Source organism: Esox lucius, chromosome 6, assembly GCF_011004845.1.
Source record: "Esox lucius isolate fEsoLuc1 chromosome 6, fEsoLuc1.pri, whole genome shotgun sequence".
Classification (NCBI taxonomy): domain Eukaryota; kingdom Metazoa; phylum Chordata; class Actinopteri; order Esociformes; family Esocidae; genus Esox; species Esox lucius.
Window position 1 is genome coordinate 29636615 of NC_047574.1, and position 18554 is coordinate 29655168.

General features: G+C 40.7%; 2 protein-coding genes and 1 long non-coding RNA gene across 24 annotated transcripts in view; 1 reads left to right on the forward strand and 2 right to left on the reverse strand.

The window, feature by feature from the left end:
- Positions 1-5079: 5079 nt before the first annotated feature.
- Positions 5080-7315, reverse strand: LOC105005801. Its single transcript, XR_827345.3, has 3 exons — positions 6733-7315; positions 6069-6117; positions 5080-5683 (listed from the first exon to the last, which is right to left on the reverse strand). It is a non-coding gene; the product is annotated as an uncharacterized LOC105005801 (long non-coding RNA).
- Positions 7316-7434: 119 nt separating this feature from the next.
- On the forward strand, positions 7435-14729 carry mlh1 (mutL homolog 1, colon cancer, nonpolyposis type 2 (E. coli)). 2 transcript variants are annotated; one of them, XM_010863985.4, is made up of 19 exons: positions 7437-7689; positions 8121-8211; positions 8327-8425; positions 8602-8675; positions 8787-8859; positions 9190-9281; positions 9394-9436; positions 9703-9791; positions 9936-10048; positions 10142-10235; positions 10321-10474; positions 10705-10991; positions 11174-11304; positions 12817-12925; positions 13076-13139; positions 13465-13629; positions 13747-13839; positions 13933-14046; positions 14474-14729. In XM_010863985.4, exons 1-19 carry the CDS (start codon positions 7583-7585, stop codon positions 14627-14629), a joined length of 2148 nt encoding a protein of 715 aa, XP_010862287.1. In that variant the 5' UTR covers positions 7437-7582; the 3' UTR covers positions 14630-14729. The 2 variants fall into 2 exon arrangements, with proteins under 2 accessions (XP_010862288.1, XP_010862287.1); XM_010863986.4 differs by lacking the exon at positions 14474-14729 and having other exon boundaries at positions 7435-7689; positions 13918-14034.
- Positions 14730-14943: 214 nt separating this feature from the next.
- lrrfip2 (leucine rich repeat (in FLII) interacting protein 2) overlaps positions 14944-18554 on the reverse strand; it is a 51409-nt gene continuing 47798 nt past the window's right edge. For 16 of the 21 annotated variants that reach the window (XM_020045086.3, XM_029120620.2, XM_020045092.3 and 13 more), the window contains 7 exons: positions 18124-18225; positions 17573-17705; positions 17372-17421; positions 17159-17279; positions 16423-16502; positions 16127-16231; positions 14944-16035 (listed from right to left, as the gene is read on the reverse strand). In XM_020045086.3, the coding sequence (XP_019900645.2) occupies positions 15925-16035; positions 16127-16231; positions 16423-16502; positions 17159-17279; positions 17372-17421; positions 17573-17705; positions 18124-18225 (702 nt within the window). In that variant the 3' untranslated portion in view covers positions 14944-15924. The remainder of the gene's footprint in view (positions 16036-16126; positions 16232-16422; positions 16503-17158; positions 17280-17371; positions 17422-17572; positions 17706-18123; positions 18226-18554) is intronic. The other 5 variants (XM_029120621.2, XM_020045096.3, XM_010864001.5 and 2 more) reach the window with 2 other exon arrangements.

The window sequence follows — 18554 nt, forward strand, 5'->3', positions numbered from 1 at the left end:
AGTAAGATAACATACTCACTGCTTTTTCAAACAGTGTTCCCAAGTCCGCTTAAAATATGCAACTTAGGGCCTTTTTTTATGTTGCTTGAAATTCTCACGATTCAAGGATTGCGTTTTTTTTGGGCTTGTTTTAAAAGGTTTGGTTGCTTGTTAGGAAAACCTGACCAGCGACTTCGTTTTTTACATTTATGGTCGATACTTTCCCTAACTGCATTGATTGACGCTGTCTACAAATCCCCTATCGCTCTACTACAGAGGTCTCAAACTGGTTCCATGGAGGGCTGAGTGTCTGCAGGTTTTCACTCTCACCTTGTACTTAATTGACTAATTAGGTAAGTAATTGGTACATTTCTTCCCCCACCTGGTTGTTTAGGTCTGAACTGGGAACCAATTTAAAGGAAAACCCAAAAACCTGCAGACGCATGGCCCTCCGTGGAACCGGTTTAAGACCTCTGCTCTACTACAAATCACCACATGGATCTTTCCTGCCCCCACCTCCCTCCCATTGTTTAAAAAATCAAGTTAGAATTCCAAGCGATGTTACAATTTCAACGTTTATTTGTCAAATGCACCGAGCAACACAGCGTCATCCTGAACAATTACATTCTTGTGACATGGCACCCAACAAAATATTGCCAGACAAAAACAAAATGAAGTAACACTATACACTGCACACTAGCAGCAGTTTAAAAGAGTGCACTGTAAATAGCAGCAATCTGGGTATTAGCCTATTATTGATTATAGATACGGCAAGTAAGGCAGTAATATACACAACAAGTAAAGCATTAATATACTGTAAACTAGCAGCAATATGGTATAATTATTGAATATTAGCCTATATATATTAGTGTAATAAGCTAATGAACGGTGAAATAGCCCAATACAACTACGTAGTGAGAATTAAGAAGAAAAATATATACACAGCAAAAATATAGCAAGAAGAGAAAGCAAAAATATACATAACACTGTACACTAGCAGCAGTGTAGAAAGCAATTTAAATTATAGATAGGCCTATGGCAAGTATGGCAATAATATACATAACAATGTAAACTAGCAGCAATTTTTGAAGGAGTAGGATGGGGAGTATGAACAGTATGGTAGAAGTATTGAATATTATAGACACTTAGTACAGCAGTGATGATGAGTCATCATTCATGACATTAGATGGCATAGCACTAGATACATTTCCACAAACAATGCCGCAAACAAAGTGGTCCAAGTATAGCAAAAAGTACAACACAGACTGTGTACATCAAGTGGTCCGTGATGACAGTAAAGCTGTGTGGAGATACTGCAAAGCAGAATCTATTATTACAGTTTATAACAAAAAACAAGCATAACATAGCCTACACGTATATATATATATATATATATATATATATATATATATATATATATATATATATATATATATATATATATATATATATAGCCTACTAATAGTAGATATATATGGTACTAATGTATTTTATGCTACCGTCCCCTCATTATTCTGCTTGCAGGTGATCAGAGACGAGTGGATGGTGCCTGCCCTCCATATACGCGTTGTTGACGTTTGATTGTTTTTTGTAAAGAATTGTTTGCTTGTTGATGTTAAAATACATGTTTTGCGTTCAGTTTAATATGTTGCAGGCTCATTCACTGACCATAACACGCTATAACAGTATTGTATGGGGCCATTATTGTAGCAAAACTATTTACAAATGTGTGTGGAGAGTTGTGTAACTGTATCTCAATCCGTGTGTGCTTAATCAGATTTGTAAATGTGTAAAATAATCTGTAAATGCGTTCCAAGTTTTGTGAATGTGCACAGGAATCTGCAAATGTGTATTCAGATTCTGTGTGCGTAATCAGAATTGTACGTGTAAAATATTTGTAAGTGTATTTAGATTTGTAAATGTGTCAACAAATCTGTAAATGCGTACATACACTCACCTAAAGGATTATTAGGAACACCATACTAATACTGTGTTTGACCCCATTTCGCCTTCAGAACTGCCTTAATTCTATGTGGCATTGATTCAACAAGGTGCTGAAAGCATTCTTTAGAAATGTTGGCCCATATTGATAGGATAGCATCTTGCAGTTGATGGAGATTTGTGGGATGCTCATCCAGGGCACAAAGCTCCTGTTCCACCACATCCCAAAGATGCCCTATTGGGTTGAGATCTGGTGACTGTGGGGGCCATTTCAGTACAGTGAACTCATTGTCATGTTCAAGAAACCTATTGGAAATGATTCAAGCTTTGTGACATGGTGCATTATCCTGCTGGAAGTAGCCATCAGAGGATGGGTACATGGTGGTCATAAAGGGATGGATATGGTCAGAAACAATGCTCAGGTAGGCCGTGGCATTTAAACAATGCCCAATTGGCACTAAGGGGCCTAAAGTGTGCCAAGAAAACATCCCCCACCCCATTACACCACCACCACCAGCCTGCACAGTGGAAACAAGGCATGATGGATCCATGTTCTCATTGTGTTTACGCCAAATTCTGACTCTACCATCTGAATGTCTCAACAGAATTCGAGACTCATCAGACCAGGCAACATTCTTCCAGTCTTCAACTGTCCAATTTTGGTGAGCTCGTGCAAATTGTAGCCTCTTTTTCCTATTTGTAGTGGAGATGAGTGGTACCGGTGGGGTCTTCTGCTGTTGTAGCCCATCCGCCTCAAGGTTGTGCGTGTTGTGGCTTCACAAATGCTTTGTTGCATACCTCGGTTGTAGTGAGTGGTTATTTCAGTCAAAGTTGCTCTTCTATCAGCTTGAATCAGCCGGCCCATTCTCCTCTGACCTCTAGCATCAACAAGGCATTTTCTCCCACAGGACTGCCGCATACTGGATGTTTTTCCCTTTTCACACCATTCTTTGTAAACCCTAGAAATGGTTGTGCGTGAAAATTCCAGTAACTGAGCAGATTGTGAAATACTCAGATAGGCCCATCGGGCCCCAACAACCATGCCACGCTCAAAATTGCTTAAATTACCTTTCTTTCCCATTCTGACATTCAGTTTGGAATTCAGGAGATTGTCACCCCTAAATACATTGAAGCAACTGCCATGTAATTGGTTGATTAGATAATTGCATTAATGAGAAATTTAACAGGTGTTCCTAATAATCCTTTAGGTGAGTGTATATGTGTGAGTGTGTAGACATATCTGTAAATGCCTTGACGAGACGGGACCAGACAGCACGGGGTATGGGCTCGAATTCAGGACATCTAGATGTTGTATGTAAACCAAATTAACATGATGACACTGGACACAAGTTACAGCAAAATGTTAGATACAGTAATGTATCCTAATGTATCTACTTCTGGGCTGAATTATTTTCGCTAAATTACAGTACAGAAACCTGATGTTTGCTAAGTTAGTCTCATACCTAATTGTTAGTAATATCAAATGCTACCAGTAATGCTGATCTTGTTAGTTAATCAATGTAAACAAGTGCAACCGTAGCTACCAATAAATCATGTATTAATTAAATTCAGTCCATACAGTAGTTTCTTCAGATAGGGTAGCCAATTGCTTGAATATTGACTAGTTTACAATTGTTTTATGTTCACCACTAGGAGATAGATGTACCAGGGTGTGAAGAACTGGTGTCCACTAATTGTTGATCATCCTGTAGCTGGTCTATACACCGTTGGAGATGTGACAGGGAATAATGTCCAGCAGAGCAGGTAGCCTAACCACTGACCCTTGTTGTAGATCATACTGGCCTACAGGCACTGTTGGAGGTGTGACAGGCAATGTCCAGCAGAGCAGGTAGTGATGACATGAGTACTTGTGAGAATGGTAAGCATGGCATACTGAAGTTCTCAGTCTCCCATTGCTGGCTGGTCTCTCAAGTTAGCAGGGTAGGTCAATATTTGAGAGACCATACTTGCTCTACGTGTCCTGAACTGTCACAAGTGAGTGTGGTGAAGAGGAAGTCGATGTCAAATCTTTACTTAAAAGTAACACTGAGCACTTAATACATGAAAACTAAAACTAAAGGCTGGCTATGCAGCAAAACGTAACTCACCACAGGCAGAACACAAGGAGACATGAACAACAATGATCAACGAATGTGGGGAGCAGAGGGGAAACATTTAAACACATACAAACAAGATGATAGGGACCTGGGGTGCATGATTAAAGTTGTGACACAAAAGAAGTCCGGGATGCGTTCGGGAGTGATTGGAACTGAAGGTGCACGGAAAGGTGGCGCTGCTGCTCACCTTACTGTGACATGAACATTGTGCTGACTTTTGGATGGGTTGCTAAACGGGTTCCTGACTGATCACTACAGATGCAATGGCACTGACGGTATGAGTATGGGTTTTAGACCATTTCATGGCAAAATATCAAATTTGGGCCTCATAACTTACCTGGTAAAATAATAGGTTTAATAACAATTTATTGGCTAATGAAAAAACCTTCTGTTCATGTGTATTAATTAGTCTATATGTCTTTACTGTTCCTGTCCATTCCATCAGTGACCATATCTGTCTGTTTATTCAGAGCCTGGATGCTGCAGACTACCACAGCTAATGGGTCTAAAAGGAGTTCATATATCTGGGGTGGTGGAAACTACAGATGCATCTACCTGTGAAAGACCTCTTCTTATGTCATCCACTCATGAAGGGTAACTGGATTTTGGGCTGGTAACTGGTAAATTTCCCAGATGAAACTTCTTAGTTTACCCTTGAGCAAGGCCTAACCTTTATTTCTGTTGGTCTCTATGTCTCTGAGTACCTGCTAACTGACCAAAATGTAAACGTGTGGAGGGAGAGGTGATTGGAAGATGTATGAAAGCTAGCTGCTTGAGAGAAATATTGGTTAAAGCCCTGAACTACCCAATTTACAATTCAAGGGCTAGACATTTTTAACTCTTCATTTGTGATTGTTAATTTCTTTCTTTGGCAATGTTAATCTAATTAGATGAGGTGTGTAAGCAGTTGAGTATTTCATGGAATAACTGGCGGTTCCAGAGGAGTTTTGACAACCACTACAAAAATCCACCCACCATGTAATCGCTCGTCCAGAATCCAAACCAGTAAATCTACAGAATCTTGCGCTCTGGTAGTAACTACACGGACATCTGTTAAGACTGAACATTTTATTAATTGCTGATTTTCTTTAAGTCCTAGACACACAATGGTGCAGAGGAAAACACTCTAGATACCTTGAAGGAATGACCAGACTACTTTCAGTGCATGTCCTCCTGAGTCAGTTTACTGCTCCCAGTACCTCTACAGTTCCAGCCAATCTCACACAATCTGAAAAGCAACCCATCAGTTTGGGACCAAGCTTCACTGGTTTCCATAATAGCTAATATTGGCCTGTTTTATCCTCTCTATGAAACAATAACTGTTTTCCAGTCTTGATGGATACTGTGCTGTGGTTGTATACAGCTTTGACATATACAGACTCAGTCATTATCATGGGCTTTATGGTCTGTATGTGTGTTTGACATGTGGTATGGAGACTATGTGGTATGCAGTATCCAAGTAATATTGTGGAATATTTGAATACACAGATGCATGTTTGGTATTACAAGAAGGATAAGTGACAAATGTCTTTGAGCATGTTTAGCCCGGTAGTGTTTTCGGCAGTCAGGACCCACGGTGGAACATTGTGACCCAGAACACTGGTGGCCAGAATTGCGGAGAGAGTGTAGGGCCCCAGGCAGTTAACCTGGAAAGAGGTTGAGATGAAGAATAGAAAACTATGAGACAGGTGAGTGACAAAAACTGTGACAAAACAGAAACGTATACTGTACAGTTTGTCTGGTTATTACAAAATGTCCAGCAAGGCCCTTCTTATTTGGAATTGATCACCCCACCCACCGTTAATCTGTACAAACGTTTACATTTGAGTAATTTATCAGACACTATTATACAGGGCAATACAGTATTTAGGATTAGGTGCCTTGCATAAAAGCAGGGACGTGTTTCACCATGTAACCTGTAGACTTTTAACTAGCAAATGACTCTAAAAGTCAGCCTACTCTCCAGTTTTCCCCAATTACTGGGTGATTTGAGCGGATATATTGTTTTGTTAATATTTTCAGTCCCAGTACCGTTGCAATGGGCCTCGTCTGTCCTTTGGTAGTCTGCAACATCGGAGCTCTGAAAAATGAAAAAAGACCGTTGTGGTGAGTGTTGGGATGGACTGAAACATTAAAGAGAAATAGAGCAACTAAGATAAATGAGTGAAACATGTTTTGTAGGTGAGATTTTATTTGATCTAGCCTGTTATTTTACCAGGTATGTTGCCTGAGAAAAAAAGTCTAATTTAGAGCATCAACCTGGGAAATAGTTACAGGAGAATGAGAGATGATCAACCAATTGGAAGCTGGGGATGGTTAGGTAGCCATGCTGTTATGATAATTCTGGGCACCTATTTACCATCCAATCCAAATCACAGCACATTGTGCATGACACTTAAGCAACAGGTCTCCCACCCCAGGATCGACCAGGCCCGACCTTGCTTAGCTTCAGAGGCACAAGCAAACATTAGGTTACTGTACTGTTAATTATCAAAAACAAGTGCTAAATTAGCACACAAGTAGCTACATTAGGACTGTAGCTAGCTACTGTATCTAACATTTTGCCATCAATTGTGTCCACAGTGTGATCATGTTAATTTGGTTTACAAACAACAAACATCTAGATAGCTAACATACATATAATACGAAAGTAATGATGTTCACTTTACAAAGCAAATTTTGCTAAAGCTCTTACATGAATCAAAAGGATGTGCAAGCCAGGATGTCCTGAATTAGAGCCCATACCCCGTCCCGTCGAAGCGGTTGGCAGCCTCAATAATTCTGAGAAGCTTTTCTGGGAGACATACTTATTTAATATAGACTTAAATTACATTCCTTAAACCACAACGAGCCCATCAATGTCATGCGTAAAATCAGTGCGTGCTACCGCCGCCTGGTGGCTAAACATACAAATCTCCACACACATTTGCAAATCGCAACACGCAAGTGTAGCAAAAGTCACGTGTAAAAAGACAGCGAATTCAGAGGCCCATCTGAATTGTAACTGATGACTTGTCTGTATAAGCATTTACATATTTGTATACACATTTACAGATGTGTCTACTCATTCACAGATATATGTACGCATTTACAGATTTGTCCAAACATTTACGAATCTCAATACAATTACAAATATTTCACGCACACACAGAATCTGAACACACGTTTGCAGATTCCTGTACACATTCACAAATCTCAGTACGCATTTACAGATTATTTTACACATTTACAAATCTGATTACGCACACACGGATTGAGATACAGTTACACAATTCTCCACACACATTTGTAAATAGTTTTGCTACAATAATGCCCCCATAGTATTGGGCTTGTTTTTGAAGCTGCGGTTGTTTGTTTGACTCGCGAGAGTTGGCAACACTGCTTTTAACACCAGCTATGGTGGTGTTGGGATGTTAGACGGAGTTAGCTTGTGCTAATACCATAAAATAAAAGGGTGACGTTTAAGCACCTGACACAGATATACGTGTTATCTCTTTACAATATTAAAAGTCTGAATCAAAGCGTAGTTATAATATCCTGGCACTATGTCCGGGGTGATTCGGAGACTCGATGAGACGGTAGTAAATCGGATTGCTGCAGGAGAAGTTATCCAACGTCCTGCTAATGCTATCAAAGAGATGCTTGAAAACTGGTAAGCTAGCTAGCTACCTTAGCGACAGAATCTTGTTAAAAACCTGTAAATTACATCAGCTATATTGCTAACAAAGTTAGCTATAAAGATAGGAGTAAAGCTAACTAGCTACTCGCTCACTTCTCTGCTGACTACCAATTGTACTAAGCAGGACAAACGCTTGGTAGCCAACTGTAATTAACATAAATTATAACGTTCAGCTGTAATTATGCAACAGATACCACTGTGTTGTGTTATGTTTTTGCTACTGCCAGTTTAATGTATGTTGGGACGGTTTTGTTGTTTTTATATACCAGCCCAAAGAAATAAACGTTACAGTCAATAAAAATATTTGAATTGAAGTATCTGTTGGGGTAAAATGTATTTTGATTACATTTTGAGAATTTTGTGTACTTCCATATATGGATTCTGCCTTAACTTTATTGTTACAGTTTAGATGCCAAGGCCACCAACATACAGGTTACTGTGAGGGATGGGGGTCTGAAACTTATCCAGATCCAGGACAATGGCACTGGCATCAGGGTACGTACATGCGTGGGTGGGTGCACGCGTATTTCAGAAATGCATACACCCACCACATCCATATTCTGGTTCTTTTTTTAAATGTCCTTGTGACTTTTGGACATTTACTTTGAAGAGAGAAGATATGGAAATAGTATGTGAACGGTTCACAACAAGCAAGCTCCAGACATTTGAGGACCTCAATGCTATCTCAACCTATGGTTTCAGAGGAGAGGTAAAGTATTTCAGGTTGTTTAATCATTTGAATTATTTGATTGTCCTCATGGTTCAGAGGATGTTGTAATAGGCATGTATGTGGTGTGTTATTCTTAAATGGAAAAGCTATATTTTTGCCAGTTTGTCTGCAGTGTATTGTCCATTGACTCTTCCAGCTGTTGGTCTATTTTTCAGGCTCTTGCCAGTATAAGCCACGTGGCCCATGTGACAATAACAACCAAAACAGCTGACGCAAAGTGTGCTTACAGGTAGCCTAATGTTTGATTAATCTTGTGCTTGAAGAGGCTGTCAGTCCTTTGTGAGGATGCTCATTACTATGTTCAAATCTTTGGTCTGTAACTACTTCCCTCACTCCCCAGAGCCACATACTGTGATGGGAAACTAAAAACTCAACCCAAGCCCTGTGCTGGAAACCAGGGGACACAGATCATTGTGAGTTCCTCAAATGGCCATTGACAACTGCTGGTTATAATTCATACTGATGTTTTATTGAATTTTGAAGCTCTTATCATTATTAAGAATGATTTAGAAGTGTGTGAAATAAATGATTTTCAAAACATTTCCTATTAATAAAATCAAGATTTAAAATGGACACAGCTAGACAGTGGAACTGATACAAAGAACACAGCTGAAACCACAAGGGACAAGGACAATTAGCAACATGGCCGTTGACAGAAATCCTCCCTATAGAGAGAAGGTGTCAAGTTAATTATACAAATAATATCACAAGAGATGCCTTTTTATTTATCTGAACATTGACAGGCAGAGGATCTGTTCTACAACGTTTCCACCAGGAGAAAAGCCCTGAAGAACCCCAGTGAGGAGTACTCCAGAATTGTGGAGGTGGTGAGCAGGTAGGTGGCTAACAGTCAGTGCCTTGCATTACGCATCTCATTGGTCACGTATCACAAATATGTTCCCTGATGTACTGGAAATTTGCTGAATGTTGAATCTTTGGTTTTGCAGGTATGCTATACACAACTCTGGGAAAAGCTTTTCTGTGAAAAAGGTGAGAGTTACTGATTTTCACACTTCTTAACCTCGTTGTTTTTACCTGAGGCTATTGTCCCTGAAGGGAGGAGCCTTTGGCTATATTTCACAGACATCAGACAGCCTTGTGGTTTGTGTGTAGGGCCAAAAGGTTTCTGCTAATTTCAGACCTGAAAAGTCTATTTGGGCCCTAGAGCAATCATTTCTGTACCAGTAGCTCTGGATAAGACTGTCTGCTAATGGGGGAAAAAATATTTATGAAATTATGAATTTGTCTGATTTCAGCAAGGAGAGACCATTGCAGATGTCAGAACCCTACCCAATGCTTCCATACTGGACAATATTCGTGTGGTATTTGGGAATGCAGTCAGCAGGTATAGAACACTGACCAATCCAAGATGACTCATTGAGAGATCCGTTCATCATTCAGCCACTAGATGCTGTTCCACCCATTGGTTCTGTGTTTCATCTTGATCGCTTCATTATGCCGCCAATTTTGCCATGCGATTTGTTCCTAGGGAACTGATTGAATTGGGCTGTGAAGATCCAAAGTTTGCATTTAAGCTGAAGGGCTACATCTCCAATGCCAACTACTCTGTGAAGAAGTGCATCCTCATTCTCTTCATAAATCGTATGTGCCACTGGAATGCTACGTTAGATGAACTAGCTAGTAATTCAATATTTCTATGGAATTTGACTGATTAGGTCTAATTTCCTCCGTCAGATCGTCTGGTGGAGTCAAGCTCCTTGAAAAAAGCCATTGAGAGTGTTTATGCTGCATACCTTCCGAAGAACACTCACCCTTTTCTGTATCTGAGGTAAGTTAGGTTACACTCACTTAACTGGAAAATGAACAGTGTCGTTTTCCCATTATGTGTACCGTTTTCTGTTGTACTGCTTCAGCCTGGAGATTGCCCCGCAGAACATTGACGTGAATGTCCACCCCACCAAACACGAGGTGCACTTTCTCCACGAGGACTGCATCATTGACAGTATGCAGAAACACATTGAGGCCAAACTGCTGGGCTCCAACTCCTCACGCACATACTTCACTCAGGTATTCTAGTTAACTCTGTATTCCTACATGCTGAATGCCGTCTTATTGTAATTGGTTTAATAGGATGTTGTTCTGCTCAATTGGCAGTGACTGGCCAGTAAGCAAATCTTCTCCCTTCCTTTAGCACATTGACTGATGCTTATAATCATTAGTGGTAGAATGAAGATGAGCTTTCATATTGGAATTAATGTGTGGGGAGAAAAGTTGCCATTTAAAATCTTTCTCTTTAGACCTTGTTGCCTGGCCCGTCGATCTCCACTAGCGAGGGGAAACCTTCCGCCGGCACCTCAGGGGACAGCGAGCGGGTCTACGCCCATCAGATGGTGAGGACCGACAGTAGAGCCCAGAAACTGGACGCCTTTTTCCAGCCGGTGCAAAGCAAAGGGGAGCTAGTGACCACCAAGGACACAGAGGAGATTGACGATGCACAAATCCTGGAGGCCCTGGAGAAACAGGAGCATGATTCCTCAGGGGAAATGGAGGAAACCAGGCCAAATACTCCAGCTGACCTTCCCAGGTGAAATGGTCTTCTTACTGGACATAACGGATATATTGACTATTGATTGATATATTGACGGATATGCGTGCATGCATTTCAAGGTATATGAATGGGACAGTTTTGTATCTATTTAGCAGCATTGTGTGTTTGGCTGAATGTGACGCTGCAGTGTTTGTGTGTGTGTGTTGTGGTTGCTTCAGGAAGCGTACCCGTGCTGACCAGGAGGTGGAGCAGGAGGACCTGACTGCTGCAGCGACGCCTCTGAGACGAATCATCAAGCTGAACAGTGTTAAGGAGCTCAGAGAGAGCATCACTGAGCACGCTCACAAAGGTAAAGCCCAACTCTGTCCAACCAATGTCAAATATCAGTTAGAGTGGTGTCTGTTGGTCCTACCCAAGCGTGCCGCACAAGCCCTGAAAAGTGAAGCCAAAACGTCTCGATCGCCCCCTGGTGAGTGGTCCCAGTATAGGTCATAAACCCCGACGCGAGACCAACTAAACAATTAAATTACCCTTCAAATATCTTTTTTCCGAAGCTGGTTTCTGTCATTTACTGTAGTTTGTATCACGCTAATGTAAAGTTTGTTTTTAAAATAAGTTGGTTTTTAGTTAGTAATTTAATGCTCTAAAAACGGTGGTGTGAAGTCGTGATTCACAGCTGTGATTGACAGCTATCTGAGCCGAGGAGCCACTGAAGCGCCATCAGGCTTTTTTCGCGATCTTCGGAGGACTGAGGAGATTGGAGCTTTACATTTAATCTCTAAATTTCTATAATTGATATAATTTCACACGGACATAATGGGTTGTTCTGCAGTACATTGTGCTAACCGATCTGGCATTTCCAATCGATCTTTGAATTTTTTTCGGTAAGTTACATTTATAAGCTATTTAATTAGTAAATAAATGTAATGGGCTAGCTAACGTTAGCTAAAAGACAACAAGCCTCGTTAATAGCCATGTTAATAGCTAGCAGGTGATCGTTAGCTAGAAGTTACCAATTATTTTTGTATTAGGCCTATTCTAAATTAAGGTTAAACATGATGTAAGTTAGGCTATAACATATCGTCTAGGTTTAACAAGCAAAGGTTGTACTGTACTTGGACTTGCGATTGATTACAGTATGCGCATTCTGCGAGGGAGAGTGAGGGCGGGGCACAGGGGTGGGGCCGTTGATTTTGCGGCTTTACGGCTTTACTTCCTGCTCGCTACTGCGCATAACTACTGCGCAGAACTGGTCCCAAGATCGCTATCTGCGCAGGCGCAAGTCCAAGATGTCAGCGCCGTATCTTTTTTTACTGTCTATGGTCCTACCACAGGTTGAAAGTAGTGAATGAAAGGCGACAGCGACACTGTTAGCAGTCAGGGTGAAAAGCCTTGCTTAGTGGCTGACCTAAAGATTTTTCATGTTGGCGGCTGGGACATTCAATCAAGCAACGTTTTGGTTACTGGCCCAGTGCTGTTACCCGATAGATCCCATGCTCCTCCTATCCACTACATGCGTTCTGCACTCTAAACGTTTGGATTTGAAATCAGACGGTTAAATATGACGTCAACCTATACATTTTCAGCTTTTATTTGAGGGTATTAAAGTGCTTATTAGTTTCCCCATTTACAAATATATATTTTTTAATATAGTCCCACTATTGAATTAAGAAAAAAAGAGAATTACAGTTCAAATTATAGTAGGATGGCCTCCCTCTTTGCTGATCTCATCTGGTGTACAAAGGGACTTGTGCATAGCTAGTATTGCTAAAGCAAACAAAGATGGCTGTTCACAAAGGATGGTAAAAACACTTCATAAAAAGATTTGTGTTGAGAGCATGTCAAATATTGCCTTCCTCAGGTCTTCAAGAGATGCTTCAGAACCATTCATTTGTAGGTTGTGTCAACCCCCAATGGACTCTGATTCAACACCATACCAAACTGTACTTGCTCAACACCACCAAACTTAGGTCAGAACCATGTTATCTTCATGTATTTGCCACAATTGTTGTACCTACATGCTTGTGTAAGTGCTTTACAACAAGATATCGCTGTTGAAATATACTGTAGAAGTGTTCATGTGAGGTTGCTCAAGGAGCTAAATATTTTTTTCTTTTCAGTCAGGAGCTGTTCTACCAAATTTTGATCTACGACTTTGGAAACATTGGTGTTTTGAGGTTATCTGTAAGTTTGATGTTCATGAATGTCAGTGAAGTTAACTGAGGTACTTAACTAGATTGGTACTTAACATTTAACCAATGCCTGTGTTTCCGTGTTGGTTTTCAAAAAAGAATGCAAAACAGTGAATGTATTTTTAAATATTTTTAGTTTTTTGACCAGAGTTGGGCTGCCTGTGTCAACACAGAACGTTGGTCTCATAGTACGAGTGCAGATGTTGGTTGGTTTTAGATAAAAATGGATAAAATAACATGGACAGGATGGACCTGATCCTAGATTAAATGCATGAGGAATATGTGCTTGGCTCTGAGTTTGTGGATGTTGTTTCCAGGAGCCGGCACCTCTCTATGACCTGGCCCTGCTGGCTCTGGACTCAGAGGAGAGCGGCTGGTCGGAGGACGATGGGCCCAAGGAGGGTCTGGCGCAGTACATCGTGGACTTCCTGAAGAAGAAATCGGAGATGCTGGAGGACTACTTCTCTATGGAGATCGACCAGGTCGGCCTGCTGTGCTGAAACAAGGCACTGTCATACATTTGCACTTAAAACAAAACATCAACTTCTAGCATGACACCAGGACAACGCTAAAGGCTGTTGTACATGTCTTATGTGCAGGAAGGAAATCTCACCGGCTTGCCATTGCTACTTGACAAGTACATCCCCCTGATGGAAGGTCTGCCCATGTTCATTCTACGTTTGGCCACTGAGGTGTGAATCATGACCTCCTGCTATGTGACCGTGTCCTCCACAATATGACTCTCTTCTAGACTACTGACTAATCGGTAGATCTGTGTTTTGTAGGTGAACTGGGACAATGAAAAGGATTGCTTCCGAGACTTCAGCAAGGAGTGTAGCTTGTTTTACTCAATCAGGAAGCAGTATGTTCTGGAGGTGGAACTAAGAGAGGAGCAGCAGGTTTGTCAGTCAGATGTACCATCCTGGTTTGGGTTCATTAAAAAGTTAGACTGTTGGGCTTTGCTAAGAAACGCTTATGTTATCTTGGCAAGCGGTAGGGAGACTGATTTGAATTGGTTCTAGTCATTTAATACAAGAAAAATGGAGCAGGTTCATTCTAGATGTTACTATAGAAATGTAATAAGGCTACATTTGTGACTTTTTATCCCCAGTTTGAAAATGTATCTTGCATGGTAGCAGTAGCAGAGGTCCACTGACCAATGTCATATTTAGAAGCTAGGTCCAGAAAAGGATATTAATGCCATTCCTTTATTGAAAAAATAGCAGAACACTGTCCACTGGGAGTTGCTCTTTGGATTCAAATTTTTGGTCCCATTTTGCATTTACTGAACCAGGCTGTTCAATGCATGAATATATTGTGTTGCAGGATGCTGTCATGAACTCGTGGCGTTGGAAAGTTGAGCATATCCTGTTCAAAGCCTTCAGGAGCCTCTTCATTCCACCTAAACACTTCAGTGAGGATGGCAGTATACTCCAGATCGCCAACCTTCCAGACCTCTACAAAGTATTTGAGAGGTGTTAAGATATGACAAAAAAGACGAGTAATGTAATTCTGACCCAAATGTTTGCATGTTTTAATTCAGGAACCCATTTTATATTTATGTACAGTTTAATATTGTAAATAAAACATACCTTTTGACAACTACCTTCAAAGCTGTATTAAGAAATACTGTGACATAATCAAGCCCTGTTAAAGGTTTTTGAATATGGAGTTTCAACAAATATTCTATAAATGAAATTGAGGTCCTTGTAGTTTTGCATGGTTTGGGTATAATATCTGGATAATTAAATGGCTCATGATGACTAATGGAATAATTATACCAAAATGAAACAAAGTGCAGTGTAAATCTGGTATAGTTTATTTGTAGAGTATTTAAATGCGGTAGCTGCCTCAGTCACAATCACTGTGTGGTCCTGAGACTTAACTGCTTGCTTTTTGAGCAGCAACAGTTTGAAGAAAGGATGGTATGTAGTGCGATCTTCTGTTAAAGTTCTTGCCTTTTTTTCCCACTCAAAAAAAAACTAACATCAGTTGTCTTTCAAAAGGAAGTTTGATGTGCCACTACCCATGCAAAAACAAACATCCATATATATATATATATATATATATATATATACATACACACACACACACAGTTCTATCATTTACACATTCACAAGAAATCTTTAAATATTATTTTTGAAGAAAAAAAAACAACTTCAACAGACAATCGGTACTATATATTTCATCAAATCATGACTGCACCTTTAAATACATAATTCTGTACCGGTATTTATTGGTTTGAATATTTTGTTTTTTCTTCCAATAACCCAAAACCCTCAGTCTCCAGGTGTGAGAAGGCACTTCTCTGTGTGAGGGATAATGTTAAAGGTACAGGGCTAGAGAGAGCAGCCGTGACAGGTTAACAGTTTAAAAGCGCCATTATACTCATTCATGCAACTTATATATATATATATAAAAAAAAGAAAGCCAAGCACCCAGCTGGAGAAAAGTAAAACATTGTAAATAACATGATGTTGTAGAAAGCGTTAAATTAAGAGTTGATAATTTTGCTTCGAGTCATCTCCTAATAACCTATGGTTTAGTATTTTAGCTTTTTGAGTCCCTTCCAAGGACACTGGTGCACGAATGTGGTTAAACCAATGCTTTCTTTTAAAAAAACTTACCTGTGGGCTACCAGTGTTTTTAAAGTGTTTTTGGTTTTGCTACACAATTTAAGTGTTACTGTGGAAGAGTGGAAATGTGCTCCAGACGCAAAATGGCAGTCAAAGGTCTGAGGTGAGAGTTTAAGGGCTTCTGTGGTGATCCAGCGGCTCTCACTGCTGAGAGAGAAGGGCGTTCCGATTGGCCTTCATCTTCTCAAGGCGCTTTACTAGGTGGCTGTTGGTCATCTCCATCTCCTCAATCTTATCTAGGGCTGTACGCAGCTGTGAGAAAAAGGAGAGGGGTTAAAGGTTGACAGATTGTGCCATTTAACGCCAGACACTCATTATTTTCGGTCCGTCTTTGATTTCTTACCTCTCGTTGAAGTTTCCTTTTTTCTATTTTTAGTTCATCTTCAATTTTCTCAGAATTATCTGCCGAGGCCTTGTATCTGGACACTTGTCCTTCAAGTCTGTTGATCTGTACAGGTTAATGAATTAAACAAAAATGACTAAAGGACAACCAAAGTCATTCACATGAATCTGACATGGATTTTCCTATTCTCATTCAAGCCCTAATTAATGTGTCCTGTCTGGCTTAGTAGACGGGATATGGTCAGCTACAGTGTATTTGGACTGAAGGGAAAGTATGTAATTGTTTCCACGACTCACATTTTGTTCCATTGTGCCCATTTCCTGTTCTGCCTTTGAGAGCTTGAACTTGTATTCACTTAACTGTCTGTTGGCATCTCCTGCAAAGTGTAAAACAGTCAAACAGGACATGGGGATTAGGATGATAGCCTTGCTGGTGGAGTCTTGCAATTTTTTCTTGGCACGTATAAAGAGAGAAGGAGCAGCTGCTTGTGAGCTTAAGGCCCATTTATAATCTGTGTGTGACGTTAGAACACAGAGTAAAAAATAGGTCCATCAAGAAAAAAAGTGTCGAGTAAAGTTGCTCAGCTTTAAAGGTGCAACACATGGAAGTTGTCCCCCATGTTGGATTATAAAACAAAACACTCAAATTTCTGTAAAAGCTGTATTTTGTGGTATTGAATATATATTTTTAGCAAGTAGATGATAACATGATTCCCCACATTATTTAGTGATATTTTGTCCTCATATAAACAATTATAATGTCTACATAGGGCCAAATGCACATGCAATTTGAAAACAAAATGTGCTGGAGGAGAAATCGTTAAGCCATTCACAACATTTGTGTGCATGCCACCATCAATCCACTAGTACTGTCTGCAACACAAGGGATTTCTTTGGCATTATATTTTCTCTTCAAAAATGTAGCTCTGTACTTGGGGAAAGAGGCCACACTGGCCCCAGGTGTATGTTATTTTTTTGACCAGGAGGTCCAACAGTGTTGTGTAAACACTGGCATGTCAGGAAAGCAACATACTTTGAATCTCGATGAGGTGCAGGTCAGTACCGTTCTCCAACCTCTCTCCCTCTGTGAAGGTGTTCTCCATCTTCGAGTGCTTCTGCCTCTCCTCCTCGAGCTGCATCTTCAACTTCCTTATCTGAACCACGCCACAGAATGGACAGAATGACTCATCCCAGCTGCTGCATTTACATAACTGAAAATCAACACTGGCGGGGAAATTACACATACCTGGGCTAAGAGTTCGTCCTTCTCATCTGCAAGCTTCCGTAGCCTTACATCTGCATTAGAAAAATATTGATTATTACGACAGGTACCTTGCACATATGGCGGCAGCATAGCCTTCCTACAGCAAAAAGTGTATATTACACATTGGAATTCGTACATCCCCATGCTCCCATTGGTTCTGCCTGTTCAGGTCCCTTGACCCACCTAAAGGTCCATCTCCAGCTGACTCCAGCACCTGGGCGGCCTCTTGAGTGACCACAGTAATCCCCGTGGTTGGTTGCTCGTGGCTGACGTCACCGTTGGGCATTCCATCCGGGATGATGACCAGGCCATGTTTCTAAGAGGAGTCAAAAAAGTGAGACAGGTTGAGCAGAGAACCTACAACAGTTCCAATATCCCCCACACACAGGAGCAACCGTTGAGGAAGTGTATTTCAATGATACGATGGCTCTTCGAGTCAGCTGCGAAGCTACATTTACAGAGATCTTCCTCCCCGTCAACGTTTTGCAATGACATTTAGAAGACAAAGCAGAACAGCTGAGATTTACATATGTAGTGGCAGTGGGCAGATGTTTCCATTATGTCAACACAGACATTATCTTCAACAAACGTGGCATTGGGTACTCTAGACATACATAGCTACGTACCAACAATGTTTTTCTATAATTATTCTGTTGCTTGCAAGCCTATTCGTCCAACACGAGATCTATTAAAGCAGGATGCAGACTTCACAGCCCTCTGGTGGCAACACCTACCTCTCCAGTTTTGGCCTTTGCCTTGATGTCAGCCAGCTCATCTCTGAGCTCATCCCTCTCATTCCTAATGCAATCAAAGTACTCTTTCTGCCTCTCTAGGGCCTGGTGGGCGCAGAAGACGAGGGAGAAGTAAAAAAAGAGAAAGAGGCGAGGATACGTTGGAAAGGCTGGTATACATACAGATGTGCACATCTTTTGGAGGCTACATGCACATGTAAAAAAGACACCAAAATGTGTGGAGTTGGAGAGGAAACGTGACCAAAGTTAAACCCCCACATGCACAAATGACAACAGACAAAACCGTGATAGAAAGGAACACTACAGGCCAAATGACAGACTGAATCTGACAGTACAGGCAAAGCACAGAGTCTAGGGATACATAACTACTTTTCTTTCCCAAAGAAAGAGATAGTATGATGTGCCAAATGGAT

Coding starts and splice junctions, on each gene's coding strand:
- mlh1 (XM_010863985.4), top strand. CDS start 7,583: ATGTCCGGGGTGATTCGGAGACTCGATGAGACGGTAGTAAATCGGATT. Junction 8,860..9,189: donor ACCAGGGGACACAGATCATT/GTGAGTTCCTCA, acceptor GAACATTGACAG/GCAGAGGATCTGTTCTACAA. Junction 13,140..13,464: donor TTGGTGTTTTGAGGTTATCT/GTAAGTTTGATG, acceptor TGTTGTTTCCAG/GAGCCGGCACCTCTCTATGA.